The sequence below is a fragment of the Macrotis lagotis genome, chromosome 8, assembly GCF_037893015.1.
Source record: "Macrotis lagotis isolate mMagLag1 chromosome 8, bilby.v1.9.chrom.fasta, whole genome shotgun sequence".
Classification (NCBI taxonomy): domain Eukaryota; kingdom Metazoa; phylum Chordata; class Mammalia; order Peramelemorphia; family Peramelidae; genus Macrotis; species Macrotis lagotis.
This window is the reverse complement of record NC_133665.1, coordinates 110,693,669-110,713,052: the sequence shown is the minus strand read 5'-3', so window position 1 is coordinate 110,713,052 and position 19,384 is coordinate 110,693,669. Positions and strand designations below refer to the sequence as shown.

General features: G+C 38.7%; 1 protein-coding gene across 1 annotated transcript in view; it reads right to left on the bottom strand.

The window, feature by feature from the left end:
• ITIH1 (inter-alpha-trypsin inhibitor heavy chain 1) overlaps window positions 1-19,384 on the bottom strand; it is a 56,662-nt gene that overhangs the window by 8,253 nt on the left and 29,025 nt on the right. Inside the window, exons 7-20 of the mRNA XM_074198207.1 lie at window positions 17,223-17,348; window positions 17,023-17,139; window positions 14,754-14,922; window positions 14,488-14,613; window positions 13,918-14,099; window positions 12,913-13,098; window positions 11,032-11,171; window positions 9,524-9,684; window positions 8,064-8,084; window positions 6,853-6,954; window positions 5,283-5,396; window positions 4,944-5,145; window positions 4,333-4,505; window positions 2,986-3,097 (exon numbers count right to left, since the gene is read on the bottom strand). Coding sequence (XP_074054308.1) covers window positions 2,986-3,097; window positions 4,333-4,505; window positions 4,944-5,145; window positions 5,283-5,396; window positions 6,853-6,954; window positions 8,064-8,084; window positions 9,524-9,684; window positions 11,032-11,171; window positions 12,913-13,098; window positions 13,918-14,099; window positions 14,488-14,613; window positions 14,754-14,922; window positions 17,023-17,139; window positions 17,223-17,348 — 1,931 coding nt within the window. The remainder of the gene's footprint in view (window positions 1-2,985; window positions 3,098-4,332; window positions 4,506-4,943; window positions 5,146-5,282; window positions 5,397-6,852; window positions 6,955-8,063; window positions 8,085-9,523; window positions 9,685-11,031; window positions 11,172-12,912; window positions 13,099-13,917; window positions 14,100-14,487; window positions 14,614-14,753; window positions 14,923-17,022; window positions 17,140-17,222; window positions 17,349-19,384) is intronic.

Here is a 19,384-nt window from a genome sequence, read left to right as displayed (position 1 = left end):
GTCACAAAGCTAGCATTAAGTGTCTGAGGCTGGATTTGAGCTCAGGTATTCCTGACTCCTAACTCCAAGGCCAGAAATCTATCCACTGAGTCATCTAGTTGCCCCCCCTTAATTTTTGATGATTCATTTCTAACTCTGTAGTTTTGTCAATGTTTTTTAATGTCAAAAGTGTCTACTTGTGCCATCATCATAAATTCACTGAATTCGTATAGATTATCTTTTGTCTCTAAAAATAATCCTTGGCTTTTCAGGAAAATTGATTTGGGGAATGAAATCATATATTTAATATTTTAGAAGATGATATTCAAGATAGTCTGTTTTGGTACTGTTTTTCTTAACAATAACTTTGGGGAAAATATTTTGCAATATGAATTGGTACTTTCAGATGCAAATCTTTTTTCTTAAATTTTTTTTATATTTTTATATAAGGCAATGGGGTTAAGTGACTTACCCAAGGTCACACAGCTGGGCAATTACTAAGTGTCCAAGGTCTGATTTGAACTCAAGTCCTACTGACTCCAGGGTCAGTGTTTTATCCACTGCACCACCTAGCTGCCCCAAGTCTTTTTTTCTTGACTATGTCTCCTTATCATTATAAGCTCAAAGCTTGAATTTTGGGGTTCACCTTTGGCATCCTATATATTCTTTTGACTTGAAATCTGTATGTTTTAAATATTTTCTTATAGGATTTCTCTTCTTCATAGTTCTAGGGAAGGTCATCAGTCCTTAAATATTCTCCCTTTTAATTCTATTCTAAAGATGTCACTTTTGTCTGCATTGATCCCAAAAGCTTTTCCATCATTTTCTGAACTTTTTGTTTTGCTTCATCTGCTTTTTCACTTAATTCTGACTCAAAATTAAATAATTCTATTTTTCATTGAATCTGTTGCTTTACTTATATTTGCAGTAGAGATTCCTAAATTCCTGAACTTTTTCATCATGTTGTGTTGAGATTCTATGGTACACTGGAAAAGAGATTGCAGAAGATTGATTCAACTCCTGCTCCTGGTTCAAAGTCCAAGCCTGCCCCCTAGATAACTGTGTGAGCTTAGACAAGTCACTTAATCTCTCTCGGTCTTTATTTCCCTCTGGATCTCAGTTTCCTCATATGTAAAATGAGGTCTTTGGACTGGATAGAAGCTAAAGTCTTAATTTTAGAACAAAAATTATAGATCTAAATTTAGATCTGATAGTTCTTTTTATCTAATTTTGGCATATTTTTGCTAATTTCATTTATACATTAACTCTTTCATATCCATACCATTCAATACATTATGTCTTTAAGAGATTCTAGTTTGCTCTGGGTACTTTTATTGCTGGGTTTGTTATTTTGCTCAATATATTTTTCTTCTGAAAATTTTGTTTTCAGATTCTTTTAATTCATAATATTTTTTCATTGCTTTGAAACTTTTATTTTATCACTTCTTTGAATTTTTTCCCTAAAATCCTGCTTTTGTTTCATGTAGTTTTGTTTCTTTTTGGTGTTTCTTTATTTTTGATTGAAAAGCTCTTCTCTCCAGTGGCCTGTCACTTCTCCACCTCTCCAGTTGCTGTTATTGTTCATTTGTTTCACTCTTGTCTGACTCTTGATGACTCCATTTGGGGTTTTCTTGGCAAAAAGAGTAGATTGCCTTTTTCTTCTCCTTTCATTTTACAGATGAGGAAACTGAGGCAGAGTTAAATGACTTGCCCGGGGTTACATGGTTATTAGGTGTCTGAGATCAGATTTGAACTCAGGTCTTCCTAACTCCAGACTTGGTGTTCTATTCACTGTGTGCTATCTAGCTGCCCCCACTTCCCAGAAGCTTTCTCAGAGTACCGCACACAGAAGACATTTAATAAATTATTACTGATTTTGAATTTCCTCCTATCTTGGTCTAGATCAAAGCCTCTGTGTTGTAAGACAGTAAGGATCAAAGAAAACATGTGAAGAGATGTGGTTTTCTAGTGAACTTTCCAGTTCATCTGGTGATGTTGGAAATGTTTTTTATAATCTTGGCATCAGACTTGATTAAACAACAATGGATAAAAGCAAGGAACTAGTAGCCAGCAATGCATAATTAAGTTTTATTAATTAGTTGGAGATCCAGTAATAATTTAACCTGCCACTTAGCTAGTAAAGACAGCTTGGAAGGTGAACAGAGACATTCCGGTGAAAAGACATCATTGGAAAGTGGAGACCATGGGGAAAGTCTATATTATTTGGAATGACATCTAATCCAAATAGGAAGGATGGCTGGAAGCTCAAATCCCCATGGGGAGAAAGGAGTTAGTGTGGATTAGGAAGAGTGCATTAGGACCTGGAAAACTAATTTACTAGTCAACTAGTAATTTAAATAGTAATTAGTTAATTTATATAGTCACAAAACTTTTCAGCACTATGATTTCTTGTACTTCTTTTTTGGCATGTTCTGAACTTCACTCTTCCATCACAAATCAAACCTTCCTCATTATATCCCCAATGGGGTGGGGGGATGGTAGAGAGGGGAGAGAAGGAGATCTCTGACAGACTAGAAAACAAGGTACAGAAAATAGGTGGGAGAGCAAGGAGGAGTTTTTACCCTAAGACTGATTAATTTATTTGGTCTATAGAGTGAAGGACTATGATTCCCCCAGACCAGATTGCGTGTAGTGACTTGGGATCCTGAAGAAACTGTGGTTATATTCAACCCAGAGTTGCCATCACTGTGACCCTTCCTCAGTTCATTAACCTCTTGAAATGCCTGTGGGTTGGCCACTTTGATAAATGACTGTTCTTGCTGAGGGATATAACAGATTGGGCCCCATCAATCTGGAAAGGGGCAGAGGGATGGATTAAGTGGAGTCTGCCCTGCAAGCCCTTAGAGGAATGGGTCCTAGCTTTTGAACACTCATCCCGAGGAGAGACCCTATCACCTGAAAAGAGATTTACAATCTTGTTCTAACAGGGAGATTCCAAAAGGCACAAAGAGATTACCCGAAGGCAATGTTTGCAAATTTATTTACCTGGTAACCACCAGCCTATGGTTTTTCACCAACATTGTAGCATCTGGCTTCTTGGGGTCAGAGCCTGACCGGACATCAAAAACTTCAAAGTCAAAAGAATGGAAGAACTGCCCTGCAAATTTCCATTACAGGTTATGGTTAACATTTGTAATTTCTGAAATATGAAAGAATGAGGCCCCCAGAGCAGAGCTTTGGTATAGAGTAGGTTTGCTGGATTAAAGAAGGAAAGAATAATAAAAATCTTACCTTATGGATGTAACTCCATGGACCATCAATTTTAGTCTAGACTAGTGGGTCTCTGATTTTTCATAGAAAGGACCACTCCAGCAGGGCCAAAGTTCCTGTGGGGGTCACTCATTCCTATACTTCAAATCATGATGGTAAAGGGTAAGCCCTGGTGCTAAGTGGATAAAATAGATTTGCTTGGGGTGACATATCAGTGAGCAGAAGAAAGTTATTCATGGAATAAAATAGGGTCTTGCTAACTTAATTGTTTGGCATTTTGTGCCTATTACATAATAACTTTTCAAAGCACTCTGATTTTGATTAATTTTGAGATATCAAATGGCATCAAAATATATCTTATCATTAATTTGTAATTCAGTCCACCACCTTGAAATAAACTCTTAACCAATAAGACCCCTGAAATAATCATGTCATTTTTAAAAATTTTTTTATTTAAGGCAATGGGGTTAAGTGACTTGCCCAAGGTCTTACAGCTAGGCAATTATTAAGTGTCTGATACCAGATTTGAACTCAGGTCCTCCTGACTCCAGGGCCAATGCTCTATCCACTGAGCCACCTAGCTGGCCCCTCATATTTTATTTTTAATGGGCTTTAGTGACCCTTGGCTAATGGAGAAAAGTTATGGAGAGATGGGGTTGCACTGAACAAAGTTTTTGGACCACAGAATCTTTCCATAATTTATACTAGAAAAAAACTTTAGCCATTATCATGCTACATACATTAATATTATTGGAAGCCATGTGGATCATTAACTGTCATTCTTTGGAAAACACTGGCCCATACAGTCCCATGTTGCCAATACCTCCCCTAACTGTTATTTGCTCCTCACTTTAGATCTAGGCAGGCTACAGGTTTTGCCCAGAATTAGAAGTTAAGGAAATAAGATGCTGCTTTTCAATATTGAGCATAGAGTTCAGAGGGCTTCAAAGGTCCTCTGAATGTTGATGGTAATAACTTTTTATGGTGTCAGCTAAGTCCCAGCAAACACAAGAATTTTCTGCAGATAATAAGAATGAGAGTCTCAGCTCTATATGCCCCCAGAGAAGTCCCTTCCCATCCACATCCCAAGAACCACCAAAGCAGAGAAGCCTGGAATCCTACCCAGCAACCCATGTGTCCGTGATGACATCTTGTGGCTGTCCACTGCATATAGTCCGAGGAAGTCTTGGTGGACAGGATGCTTTTTCCATACACGGTGCAAGACAACAATCAGGGTGGCTCCGTTGTCCATGGAAACCATCAGTTTGCGAGTAGGGATGATTGTCACTGTCACCCTATGGGGGAAAGAGTTCTAGATTTGGAGTCAGAGAATCTGGATTGGAATCTCAACTCTGTCACTGACCTAGGACAAACTGCTGGATTTCTTTAGTCTATAAAATGTGGGTTATGGACAAGGTCATGTTTCTCATCCTATGATACTGTGGTTCCTTCTGGGGTCAGGGATATTCTCATGGATCAGAAAATGTCCTCAAAACTGCTGTGTATGTGTTCATTTGTGACTTGATCTTCCTAGCTCTCCAATTAGACTACAAAGCCCTTGAAGGCAGGGACTGAGCCTTTAATTTGTATTGTCTCTCTTTTTGTGTTTAATGTATAGGTCAATAAAGTGTACACTTAGCTTTTGTGTTTTGGGGAAAAGGATGTAGATAGTGTATCCACTGCCCACAGAGAATCTTATCCCCTGTTCTCTCAAGTGAGCTAGGCTCTCTTACCCTTCCTGTCTCAGTGTGATTTGGTCCAACCAGGAAAAGACAGGTCCTTTCCTGCCATGATGAAGGGTGATGTTCTGAGGAGTCACCTCTAATGTAAATCCTGTCTTCTGATTCAAAATCCCAAGCCTTCCAAAATATGTGTTTTCATTCTTCCCATTGCTATTATTTTTATCACCAATGAGTTGTCCATTCACTGTCATCCCTGGGGAAAAAAAGAGCATAGAATTCTCAATGAGCTACATGCCCCCATTCCTGCTTGTCTCCCACATATCCCCCTTCCCCAAATACCATACAATTATGTGATCCCACCCTCAGTCCTAGGTCCACATTAACTCCAACCTGTGTCTGGATCTTGGATGAGGCTCAGCACAACACCTGGCTCCTCATTGATATTGAAACAGATGGCATCATCTTTGTCAGGCACCTGGATGATGAAGTGTGGGTCTCCATCCACTGTGGGCAGAGATTTAACTAGGAATTCTGAATTTTTTTGGGGGGGGGTGAAGAATAAAGGCCATTTTCCCAGAAGGGGAAGTAATTTATTCCCTGGAGAGTACAGCTCTATTTCCAACCTCCTCTAAATGACAATAGTCCCAACCTCTTACCCGCCCCCCCCACCAAGAAGAGTCAGAACAGGAAGATAGTAGGTAGGAGCATGATAGAAGATGCCTGGAAACAATGTAAAGGGATGCCCCATATGAAACAAGTTAGATATGAAAACAGTCATGAATCTGGAATTCCCTGAAAACATGAATTCTGAATCCTTTGTTAAAAGTTCTCTCACCTCAATATCTCTGGGCTACTATTCCACCCTAGGCTTTTTGACCAGACACAATCCCAAAATAAGGGACTTTGAAGGTTGTAAGCAAAGCTGATTATGAGATCAAGGCCCCATGAAAAAGGAGGGGAGCCAAGGCAAGCCAAGATCCATCCTATGAGCATTTCAGTGAGGCTCACAGTAAATATCTAAGATTTCTTTTAACTGTGGAACATAATCCTTCCTTCTTTTATTTGAAATTTCCTTTTTTTTTCCTCTTGGATACCAACCTCAAAAGATCTTAGAGAACTTTAAAAATCTATTTTTGTGACTTAAGTAACATCTATTTCTGAAAGAGCTATATATATATATGTATATATATATATATATATTATATAGCAATATAACTCTGATATATATGAATATGTATGTTTGTATTTATGTAAATGTATATTATATATATATGTATGTTTGTATATATATATATGTATGTTTGTATATATATATAAATTCATTTATACTATTACCTCCTTTGATTCCTACAACAACACTGTGAAGGGAGGACTATTATTATTCCCATTATAGATGAGGAAACTGAAGTTGGGCAAGAATTGCCAATTACTAAGCATCTGAGGCAGAATCTTCCTGACTCGAAGTCCAAGATTTTATTTCCTATCCTGTGTAGCTGCCTCTAAGGAGAATGTTAGATAAGAAGCATGACTGAAGAATGAGGCAGCACAGAGAATGCAACCCATCTGAGCTCCTGGGCATCAGAAGATAGGGGTTCTGGTACCAGATCTGTCACTTTCTAGCTGGGTGCCCTTGTCTGAGTCTGTCTTGTGGGTTGGACAAAAACACAAGACTTTTTGCAACCCTCAAAGGTTGAATAAAAGGTCACAGAAGCCTAAGAGAGCCAAAAAATGACCTGGAGAGGAGGACCTGGGCCACAGGTAACTCAACTCACCAACCTGGAGGTTGAATTGTTTTCTCTAGGGTGAAAAAAAGATCAGAAGTAGCTAGAGCCCAGGAAGCCTGGGATGTGCCCACAGTGCCAGGTGGATGGTGTCCAAGCCTCCCTGGGGAACCTTTTTGGACCTGTTCCCTGTTCAAGCAATATTCCTGGGACTTGTCACAGAATATGAATAGTCTTACCACCGGTCACATGGTCTGGAGGACCCTGAGGCTGAGGAGGACCCTGAGGCTGAGGAGGATACCGAGGCGTGGGAGGGAACTGTTGAGCTGGAAGCACCATTGCTGCCCAGGAAAAACCAATTAACCAATCAATCAATATGTATTTATTATACACTTACTGAACTAAGTGCTGGGGTATAACAACATGCTTTGAAAATTGGTGGACATGTACTGTTGATGGTGTTAGATCCTGATACAGCAAGTCTGGAAAGTAATTTAGAACAATGCACCAAAAGTTAATAAACAATGTATAATCTTTTGCCCAGCAACACCAGGTCTATACCCTCCAAAGAAATAAAAAAAAAAGAAGATAAGAATTCATTTGTACAAAAATATTTATAGTAGCTCTTTTAGTAGGAACAAAACACTGGCTGGGAAGACAGTGTATATACATCAGCTGAGGAATGGCCAATTAAAATATGCTATATGGGTAATTACCAAGAATCTAATGGAATATTATTGTGCCATAAAAAAATGATAAAAGGGATAGTTTCAGACCAATATGGGAGGGCTGATATGAACTAGTGGAGAGCGAAGTGAGCAGAACAAAGAGAGCAACTTAAGAACACTGTAGAAAACAAGCCATTTTTAAAATCATAATTTAGTGAGCTGTCCATGATATCAGAGGAAACATGTCCTATCAGAAATGTGGCAGATATAAGGAACAGAAGGAGACATATCTGATGAACATAGACAATGGGGAAATTAGTTTTGTCTGCCTATGCATATTTATTATAATGTGGAGATTGTCCAACCCAGCCAGGCCTTGAGAGGAAGGGCTTCCTCCCACACAACTATTTGTCAGGGCAGGAAAGAACGACTTTTTTGGAAGAAACCCTACCTTTGAGAAACCCTAGAGGAACTTTCCTCACTTTTTCCACTATCAAGGACCTTCTTGAGGGAGAGGATGTTTCTATGGTGCCCCAAAGGGAAGTAATAATCAATGGTACCCACTACCTGTTTGACTCATTAACCCCTAAAATAATGTCTGTCTTTGATGTTTGGGAACAAAAAAATCTTAACTACAGGAAAGGCAGCACCTTGGCTACCTCTGGGCCATTGATGGCATCTGCCCCGGTCCTGTTATGGGTTGTAGAAGAAGCTGGGAGAGAAGAGATAGAGAGACTCTGTACAGATGGTGGGGGTCATTCCAAGGTGAGTTCAGTACTTACTCCTCCTCGGCTTGGTCTGCACTGTGGATAAAACAAAACAGAATGCACATATCACCAAAAGCTTCCAGGAGGAAAGAGCATGCAAGTAACCCTGTCTCCTCCCATTGTGAGCCATGAAGCAAAGAGCCTCAAAAATCTGGGGCAGGGATAGCATAAAACTTTATTGTGGGAAAGGATCCAGTTGGCCCATAGGACCTCCAGAAGTTCATGAAGTATACAAAACCACAGGAGGATCTGAGAGGCCATGGCTAGGGAGTCATCTTCAAGGCTGCTAATACTGCTTCCCTCCAGGGCACATACATTTGAAGTACTAAGGCATCACAGTGTGGTGATAAGAGCCCCAAATGGTGAATCAGAGTACCTGTGTTCTAGTTCTGATCTTGTCACTCACTCTGTATATGACCTTGGACAAATAAACTACATCATCCCTCTCAGTTTCCTTATTTGTAAAATATATTCAATCATGTCAGTCATATCTGACTTTTCATTACTCAATTTGGGGTTTTCTTGGCAAAGATACTGGAGTAGTTTGTCATTTCCTTCTCCAATTCATTATACAGATGACAAACTAAGGCAAGCGGGGTGAAGTGATTTGCCAAGGGTCATACAGCTTGTGTCTGAGACCAGACTTGAACTCAGGTCTTCCTAACTCCAGGCCTAGTACTCTATCTGCTGTATTACTTACCTGACCCAAAATAATAATAATAATAATAATAATAATAATAATAATACCTAATTCACTTACCTCCAAGGTAAGTGCAGGCAAAATCATATAATGCCTGTGAACATGCTTGGAGAGGCATGATTACATACATGCCAGGGATTGATAGATTTCTATATGATTGCTAACAAAAGAATTAGAGCCTGGATGAATGAGAGGGAATAGAGCTTGTAGAAGTATGGACAGATCCTGAAGATGAATTATGAAATATTCACAAACAGGGATTGAAAAAAAAGAAAAGAAAACGTGGAAGGTTGTAGAAATATCCCCACTGATAACGTGGAAAGGCTTAATACTAAGACAAAGTACTCCCCAGATTCCAATTCATAATTCATTATTGGTCATAAGGGAAAGAAAGAGAATCTTGTTCAAAGAGGGTTTGTGTGTCAGTTTATTTTAAAGCCAATAACTTCATGGTACAGCACTCCCCAATCAATTATTTCTCTAGGTGGAAAAGCTGTATTTAAGTGCATTCCTATAAGAAAAATAAACCATCTCAAAAAGAATCACACCATTGAGAATTTATATTCAGCTATCTCTGGTGAGAGAAAATCAGGTATTTATGGCAATGAGTAAAGTTTAAGTAAATGTGTTTCTTCTGTAAGCTAGCAAGCAGATAAGGGAAGTATTTTAGGAGATGCTTCAAATAGACCAAACTGGCTTTGGATCAGCAGCACTGACAATTTGTGAATACCCTCTGAGAACTACCTCATCCCATAGACTGAAGAAGCCTCTATACCTTCCTCTCCAGGCTTATCAGCAATGGCAAGCTGGTCCTCAGGGTCTCCTGGTTTGGTGATGATCATGGAGGTCAGCGGGGTTACAAATTTGTATTTCAGAGACAAATTGCGGGCTTCTTCAGACAGGTCATTTATCTCCTTCTCGCTTCTGGCTTTTGTCCTGAGAGATAGCACCAATTCTGAGTTCTGTGTCAGGGTCTCTGGACTTCCTGACTCAGGGGGTGCAGAGAGATACGAATATCTCAATGAAAAAACTGTGTTTTGGAATGAATTATAGGAACTGATGCTGAGCAAAGGGAGCAGAACCAAGAGAACATTGTACATATTAGCAACATTTTGAGATGATCAATTGTGATGGATGCAGCTCCTCTCAGCAGTTCAAAGAGCTAGGACAACCCTTTTAGACCAACTATGAACAATGCTATCCCCATCCAGAGGAAGAAAAATAAAACAAAAAAAACCCCAAAAAACCCCTACAGAATCTGAAGGAATACTATATTTACTTTTTAAAAATTTTCTCTTATGTATTTCTTTCCTGTCTCATGGTTTTCTTTCTTTTCCCTTAATCCTAATTCTTCAGAAATGACAAATCTGTAAACATGTTAAACATAAATGTGTATGTATAACATTCACCTTATTGTTTGCTGCTGAGGGGAGGAGAGTAGAAGAAAATCACGTAACTTAAAAATATGTGTGTATACATATGGATAAAGGTTGAAAAGCTTTCATAGTATGTAATTGGAAAAATAAAATGAAAATTAAAAAAAGGAAAAAGAAAAGAAAAAACATGGTGTCTAACTACGAAGGGGGGGAAGGGAAAGGAGTTAGTGCTTATACAATAGCACCATACAGAGCCCTTTATAATTGTGATCTCATTCAACTTTGCAAGGAAACTCTGAGGAAACTGAGGCAAATAGAGGTTAAATGACTTGCCAATGGTCACACAGCCAGTAAATATCTGAGGCTAGATTTGAACTCAGATCTTCTGGATTGCAAGCTCATTGCTCTGTCCACTGAACACTAGATGCCTCTTTAATAAGGTGCTTGATAAGTAATTATTGAACAAATAAATGAATGCTATAAACCCAGGATAGTAGTTCTTGTTTCCATGCCTAATACCAGTAAATCTTGTGGAGTGATTTTTCTTTGATCATGGTTCAGTTACTTCTGTCATGGATTATTATTCCCTTCCAGGAGAATTCATGACAGTTTAAAAATCTCAAATTTTCACCTAAAATATTCTGGGTTATCTTCTCCCAATGATGTATACTCAGGAAATGAAAGCTAATCTTAATATTTTTAAAATAATGATAGTTATTCAATGATTTAAGTTGATTAAAAGATAACTGTTTACTTATTGAGCAAAATAAAATAGTGAAAGTCTGTCTGTCAAAAAGAAGAAAAAAGAAAACATGGCAGATATCTGAGAGCCAAATAGAAAAGATGTTTGGATTATCTGGGTTATTCTCCACTTTGTGGATAATCAGGAGTGAACTGTGACAGTTACCGTTTTTCCAACAACTGCTGAATGGTGAGATAAGCCCAGAGTCTCTCGATTTGTTCCTCAAACATGTGACCCCGCTCACGGAGAGCTTTCTCCATTTCTTCTTCATCAGCTGAACATGTTGTTACCAGATCCTGGCCTGCCTATGGGTTGGGGAGATGAAAAAAATGCACTGTATGAGGTCTGGGAACAATGTGATGATAGCCTGGCCTAGCCCTTGGACTCAAATCAAGTTTTATTTTTTTGCAAAACCAAATCCCTTTCCATGGTATTTGAGGTCCTTCACCATGATAGTACCTTACATCTTACACCACAACATTGGTTTAAGTATTATCATCCCCTGAGATTCAGATTGGTTCAGTGGCATGTCAGCAGTCAAACAAGGAAGGGGCAGAGTTAGATTCAAAGGACTCTCTCCATTATACTGGGTGACTTTGCTCTACCTTTCCAAACCTCTCTTCCTATGCTTCACCCCACTCAGACCAAATTGGTCATTGGTCATCAAATGGGATATGGGTTATTGCTTCCATGTTTTGTAGATACTATTCCCCTTTTCTGAAATGTCCTATCAAAACCTGTCTAAATCCTACCCATCCTACCAAGAAGGCCCAGTTACATTGCTACCTCTTCTGGAGAGCCTTTCTTGACCACCCCAGGTTGTAATGTAAAGACCACCCTCTTCTGAATGCATGGTAGAATACCAACCATAGATAACATTTATCTGTCCATTAGACATCTAAATCCTTTTGATAGCCCTCACACTGTAATTTAACTTTCTGTGTACATACATCTTGGCTCCCCAATTAGATGATAAGCTACCTGAAAGCAGGGACCACATCTTATCCTTCTTATATTCACAACCACTACCATATTGTGTCTCACCAAGTCAACAACATTTGTTAAGTTCTTAGAATGGGCCAAGTCTTCAGGGCTCAGGGCTCAGCAAATGGATGAATGAAGTTGAATGAATGAAGCTCACTTTCTCCCAATACTTTCAAAGTAAACTGGAAAAAAGAGCTGGGTCCTCTCCATTCCCTTCCAGGAACAATAATATATTTGGGAGACATAGGAAAGCTGTTATTCTTCTCCAGCAATGGATGTGCTTATGTTGGGTTTTTCTCTCACTATTATTCAACCATCATTTAGGGAATGCCAGGTTCCCTGAGGATCCTTCTAAATCTGAACATATGATCCTATGACTTGGACTTTTCCCCTGGGTGCTGAAATGAAGAAGGCACTTAAAAAACCTGTTCTCATCAGCAGGAGAAAGATAACTAAGTTTTACATGGAGGGAACAGGAGGAATTAATTAAATTGGGAAGCTACCAGATGGTGCCCTTTCCAAGGGATTTCCTCCTTATCTGCTCTGCTTCTCCCAGGATCTCCCCAGGAGCTCTCTCTCCACAGAATGAAGGTGACTTAAAAAAATTAATCTGAGGATATATTTTTGTGCTGCTTCACCCAGACACACACACACACACACAAACATACACACACACACACACACACACACACACACACACACACACAAACACACACATACACACAGTGTCAGATTTGCTATGTAGAGTGCTTAATCTGGCCAGAGCATGGCTGGGGTGGAGTCTGAGTACCAGGGATCCTTGGGAAGAAAAATGTGTTCAGCTGCCTTCTAGGGGGAGGGTTGGGGAAGGAGAAGTTCATGTGTGTGCTTCATATTCTGCAGGTTGTCTCTTGCACAAAGGAATCTCTGGGTTTGGAGTCTCAGATATTTACTAACTCTGTGAATCTGAGCACTGTTTGCAAACCACGCTTGCCTCAGTTTCCTCATCTGTAAAACTAAGGAGTTGGACTTGGTGTCTCTAAGTTCCTTCTTTCTCTAAATCTATGTTCTTTGGCTACTCACACCACGGCCAGTTACATCAGCTTTAAAACCCTTCTTTCCACCATCAGTGAGCTGTCCAGCTACCACAATTTCAGAGCCCTCATAGAACTGCTTGACCCGATTCTCTGTCAGGGCTTGGATGGAGTCCTTGGGGTACTGGAATTCCACATCTGTGAGCAGGGGATTGGCAACTTCCTCGTAAAAACCCTATAGGATACACAAGGAGCTTATGTAGAGAAAAGACCTCATGCACTTGAAGCCCTCTTCCCTCCTTCCCATCCCTTGCATCTTTTTTTAAGTTTCTGAATGGAGGGAATAGCAATGTTCTGAACCTCAGCAAGCTCTAGATATTTGACTAGATCCATGAAAGGCTGGAGGATAAATATTCAGAGGATTTTCTACAGAGGGAAAGTTTCTAGGACCACCACAGTGACTTTTAACAGATTTCAGGGTCACATAATATTAGAACTAGAAGTGATCATCCAATTCAACCCTTCATTTTTACTGAAGAAACTGAAGGCCAGAGTGAGGTGACTTGCCCAAGATCACAAAAAAAAAAAATTAGTGATGGATCCAGGACTATAGAATTTCCATCATACCACAGGTAAAGTTTCAAGTAATTATTTTTTGACTTTCTAAAATTGGTTTTCTGGAAGGAGTTGATAACAAGGCACCTTCATTTACAAAAGACACCGAAACAATAGAGAATGCTCAGGGCATCTGCCTGTTTTCACTCTTGCTTGATCTGGTCTAGTTGTTTCTATGAAATGGGCTAGTTCTCATGGCAATGAAACACCTTGTTCTGGTTCTGTCATTATGTCAGGATATGACTTCAGTCAATTCCCTTTTTATCTGCCTCAATTTCCCCCTTTGTAACAGAGAAGATTGAACCAAATGATCTCCAAGCTTCCTGCCTTGTGTTGACATTCTATGATGCTTTCTGTCTCTGTTTTACCCAGTGTGAACATAACATACATTGCCTATGATCATGAGTGTCTAACTTTGGAAGGCCCAGGGATAACGTACCTTTAATTGCTCAGCTGCATCATTATCTCTGTAAATTCTGCGAGCTACCCCATTATTCTCCAGAGACATGGCTTCCAAGAAATTAAAGTCAACATTTTCTCCAAAGCCCAGATTGTAGAGTGGGAATTTCCCTTGGATGGCATTCTTCACATTCATTCGAATTTGGGCAAGATCAGTCTCCCCTTTGTTCAAACATAAAAATTGACAAAATTATAACTCTCCTCCCTAGTGGGGGCTCTCTACTCTTATCTTTTCCTCTTCACTCCTGGGTCCTACCCCGCTTCTCTGCCTCAGTTTCCTCATCTAAAATGGACATAATAGCAGCACCCATCAACTGGATTGTTGTGATGATGGCAAAATATTTGTAAAGTGTTTTGCAACCCTTAAAATGCAATGTAATAGCTAGCTCTCACCATCATCAAAACAGCAAGCTTCTATGGGTAGGGACCACAGTTCACTTATCTGTCTCCCCTGCCCAATAGCAAGGTTTCTAGCCTTGCACCTAGTAGCTGCTCCATGAGTGTTCACTTAACAGGTCTTGCCTGGTCTATGAGGTCTTTGGAGACTTACCTACAGTAGGTTCACCATCTGTCAACATGATGACAATGGGAGCATTATTTCTGAGTCTGGGGTCATCTTCAAGAGCCTTATTCAGGATCTTAATTCCTTCTAGCAAGCCACCATTGAGATTTGTTGCTGCATTGGAAGTAAACAGGGATAGTTTGGAAAAGGGGCCAAGTTGGGGTTTTTTTTTTTTTGTTTCAAGGAGAAAAAGATGAAAATAAGTGTCACGTGGTACAAGGAGCAAAGCAGGACAAAGCCCCACTGGCATTTACCGCCTGCAAGACCGAAGGTTTGCACAAAGACTCTGGCTTCCTGCAAATTGGCAGCTGTGGCCTGGACGAGGGAATTTTTCCATGCTTTTACGTGGCCCCCGAAGAGGATGAAATTGAAGTAATCGTCTGGCTTAATGTCATCCAGGATCTTAAGGAGAGCCTGCCTCGTCTAGAAGAAAGAATCGAGCTTATTAGAAGACAGGACCTAACACTTGAGAGGAAGGGAAAGGCTGCTGAGTGGGGTACCAGAGTGACCTTGGAGAAGCACCATTGAGCAGCAGCACCTCTCTTCAGTCTCAAACAATGGAAGTCATACCCAAAGACCCAGATAAACAGGGAGGCTAGGATGGGCAAGGGCCCTGAATGATGGAATGAACGATGAGTTTGATGCAATACAGGCAGCTAAAAAGCTCCCAAGGGAGCAAAAGGCTGCCATGTGGAGTATGTGGAATAGCAAGAAAAATTATAAAAATCCACATTTAGAAGAATAAAATAAAGAGGTCTTGCTGCTCAATACAAATGGGAGTCCTAAGACAGGGAAGAGGTTCAATATAAGACATACATTTCTCCCCTCTTTGTTTTCCAAGACATAGATGAAAATGTCCCAAAGAGAGAAAGGGGAACTAGTCTTAGAATCGGGAAGACCTGGGTTTAGCTCTTGCCTTTAAAACTATCTGTGAGGTCTGAACCCTAAAGATCATTTTTAAAAAATGTACAAACATTTATAGCAACCCCTTTCATGGTGGCAAAATATTGGACATTGAGGAGATGCCCATCACTTAGGGTATGGCTAAATAAACCATGGTATGTGAATGTAATGGAATAAAAAATTGTGAACAGGCAGATTTCAGAAAACCCTGGAAAGACATATAAATCGATACAAAATGAAATGAAAAGAACCAGGAAAACAGTATCAGCAACATTGTATGATGATCAACTATGAATGACACGGGGCTTCTCAGCAACACAATGATCCTAGACAAGTACAAAGAACTTAAGAAGGAAAATACTATCTATATCCAGATTAAAAAAAGATAGATTATGAATGCAAATCAAAGCATGTTTTTTCAATTACTTTAATCTTACTCATTTTTTCTTTTCCACAACTGAGACTAATTTGGAAATGTATTTTACATGATAGTACAATGTATAAACTATATCAAACTTCCTCCATCTTCAGAAGAGGGGAGAGAGGGGAAAAAAGTTGGGATTTAAAATCTTGTAAAACTGTATGTGGGGCGACTAGGTGGCACAGTGGATAGAGCACCAGCCCAGAAGTCCATAGGACCTGAGTTCAAATCCGGCCTCAGACACTTAATAATTACCTAGCTGTGTGGCCTTGGACAAGCCACTTAACCCCATTGCCTTGCAAAAACCTAAAAAACAAAAAAAAACCCTGTATGCTAAAAATTTTCTTGATATATATTTGGGAAAAAATATTAAAAAACTAGCTGTGCTATCAATACAACTCTAAGACCTTATAGTTTCATTCATAGAGGGATTCCCAATCTGTCCAGACTACCCCAAAAATGATAATTTTGCCCTAACCCTCCCATCTGAAAGTTCTCTATCTATTTGATGATATAATAATTATAGGTGCCATTTAATTAGCACTTTAAGGTTTGCATTAATATTATTTGTTATTATTTTGAATTATTATTTGAGATATTATCTTATTCGATTCACCAAATGATCCAGAAAGGTCGAAGTTATGCTCATTTTACAGATGAGGAAACTATAAGAGGTTAAGTAACAACAAAGAGTCACACAGCTGAAGTATCTGAAGCAGGATTTGAATTCAGGTCTTCCTAATTCCATGTCCAACATTCTCTCCACTGTGCCACCTATGATCTGCCTAATATGACTCAAACTCTGTCTCTCTGCCATACATCCTGGAGAGGTAATAAGGGCATCATTATTATTATTATTATTACTTATAGATGAAGTCTATATTTATTATATTTATAGATGAAGTCATTATTATTACTATTTATAGATGAAGAAACAGAGACACAGAGGGGTTCAAAAAGTTCCCTAAGTCATACAAATGGTTAGTGGATGAAAAACTGTCTCTTGACCAGTAAATTCATGCTTTTTCCAATAGACTACTCTGCTTTTGAATGTGAATATAACTCAACCTCTCCAACCCTGTCTTTTGAAGAAAAACTCAGAGTAGATAGATAAGAAGTTGGTCTGGTTATTTTAAATCTCTGGTGTGTGAGTCAGGTAATTGATGAAATTTTTCAGTTTTGCAAAGCCCATCACTCACCTGTTTTATTTTCCGACCAGTCATAGATCCACTAATGTCTATCACAAAAATGACATTCTTGACCATATTCTTCAGGTTTTTTGGTGCAAAGAATTGGGCAAAATATTTATTGACCACCTGAATCAAGAGAGAAATGCATTAAAGAATTCATTTCACACACCCATCTATTTGTTCAATTCATCTCTTAATTGGGAACCCACCTGCAGGTCACAGACCGAGTCTCTTTTCACATCGTATTTTATTGTAAAATCTCCATCTATCAAGGATGTAGCACAAGTGGAGCAGGTCTGTTGTTGATCAATTGTAGGATTAAAATACACACGACCCTGAAATCATTCAATTAAAAAATGAATTATTTAACCAATTATTATCAGCTAGAATTTTTACTATGCCCCCAATGGGAAGCATAAAGAGATTACCCCCTTCTTTTAAGGAATGCCCATGTGCTTACTAGTGTTGTAAGATCCCTCCCCCTGCTTTCATGTAGGTATGAAAAGGAAATATAAACATTAGCTTAGTAAGGCTAAGTAGATGAAAATGTTGTCCACATCTTTAATGAGACCATTAGATTCTTTTTCTCATCTGGAAGAGAAAGAGAAAAAGGCAAACCCCAGGGCTCCAGGAGTTGCAAGGGTGATAATGTTTCCTGGAAATGGTATCCCTTAGGTGCCTCAGATGCTTCTACAAACTATTTATTCCTAAAAGATTCATTAAAAACAATCTTTTGAGAAACTTCTGACCAGTGGAATGAAAAGTTGTCAAAGAGCTGCCTGAATAAATATAGCACTACTATCCTAAATAAAAAATAAAGGAATGGAAAGAAAAGGTGGCAAATAAAGAACTTCAAATGAGGCTTTCAAATAAAGAAAATAAAAGGAGAATGAATTTATATGTTGCCAGGAGTGAGTTGGGGAATTCCAATACAAATAAAAAATACTATGGTTTAAAATAAATCAAAGAAAAGTCACTAAGAGGAGGAGAAAAAAAAACCCAAAGCAAAACAAATTAACTTTAGCAATGATTCTAGAAAGTAATCTAAGAAACACATGACTAATGGAAAGAATTATAGACTTGGAAGCAGGCAGAACCAAATCATCCAAATCATATCTTGGACACTCTCTAGCTACTTAACCACCCCAAGTCTCAATTTCCTGAACTTTAAAGCTACTAATACCTGTAGCACATACCATATAGAACTATGATGAGACTCAGATGAAATAATATATTTAGAAAATACTTTGTAATCCTTAAAACATATAAATGTCAGCTAATAATCAATATTAGCAAAAATATTGTTGTTAATAATATTTTCATTAATAAAGCATAATTATTATTAACAAAAATAAAGCAAGACAAATTGGTTATAAAAATTAACCACATGCAAAAAAGAACAATGGAAAATGTGAACAAAACTATGAGAAATAAAATTCTCAAACTGAAAGAAAAAATAAAAGACAATATATTTTTAAAAAATCATTATGATTAAGTGGAATTTATATCAGAAATGCAAAATGCAATCAATATTAGTAAAAGTTGTAAGTAGTCTTTTTCAGACTTTGGCCATATTTGTATATGAAGGGGCTGAAAAATATTTTAGGAGGGGGCAGAGACTATGAATTTGCTTCAGATTTGACTTTGTATCTTTGTCTTTTTTTCACTATTCTTTTATCTACATGAAGGAGTAGAAGAGTTTTATAATTTTAAAGTAGAAGTATTTACTCAGTGAATAATCATTTAAAGGCTGGGGCTAAGAATTTTCTGCTGGGGAGATGAAAGAACTCAGGAGAAAAATTTTTGAGGAAACAAGACAGAAAAACCTGAGCAGAAGCTTTTACTAGTCTTAGACCAGATTTTCTGCCTTTTCTAAAAGAGTTAGAAAAACCATGACAGAAACTATTTTTTTTAGGTTTTTGCGAGGCAAATGGGGTTAAGTGGCTTGCCCAAGGCCATACAGCTAGGTAATTATTAAATGTTTGAGGCTGAATTTGAACTCAGGTACTCTTGACTCCAGGGCTGGTGCTCTATCCACTGCACCACCTAGCTGCCCCAGGAACTTCTGATAAGAAGATGACATCTGAAATATGATCTCAGAAAGAATAATAAAAGAAATCAAAAAGAATTAGAAATGAACTCTCCTCCCCTCAGGCTACACCTACCCCAAAAGACTACCAGAAACTGGAAAAGGTAGGTAGAAGGGTCTTATAAAGGAAACCCATCCAGGGGTAAGCAAATACAGAAGCCAATAGAAGCAGAAGAGGTAGCAACAGGGAAGGCAGTAGAAACCTCAAGCAAACCAGCTAGAAGCCAAAGAGAAGAGAGATTTCAGGGAAGTCAGTATAAGTGGGGGTAATTGGCCAGGCTG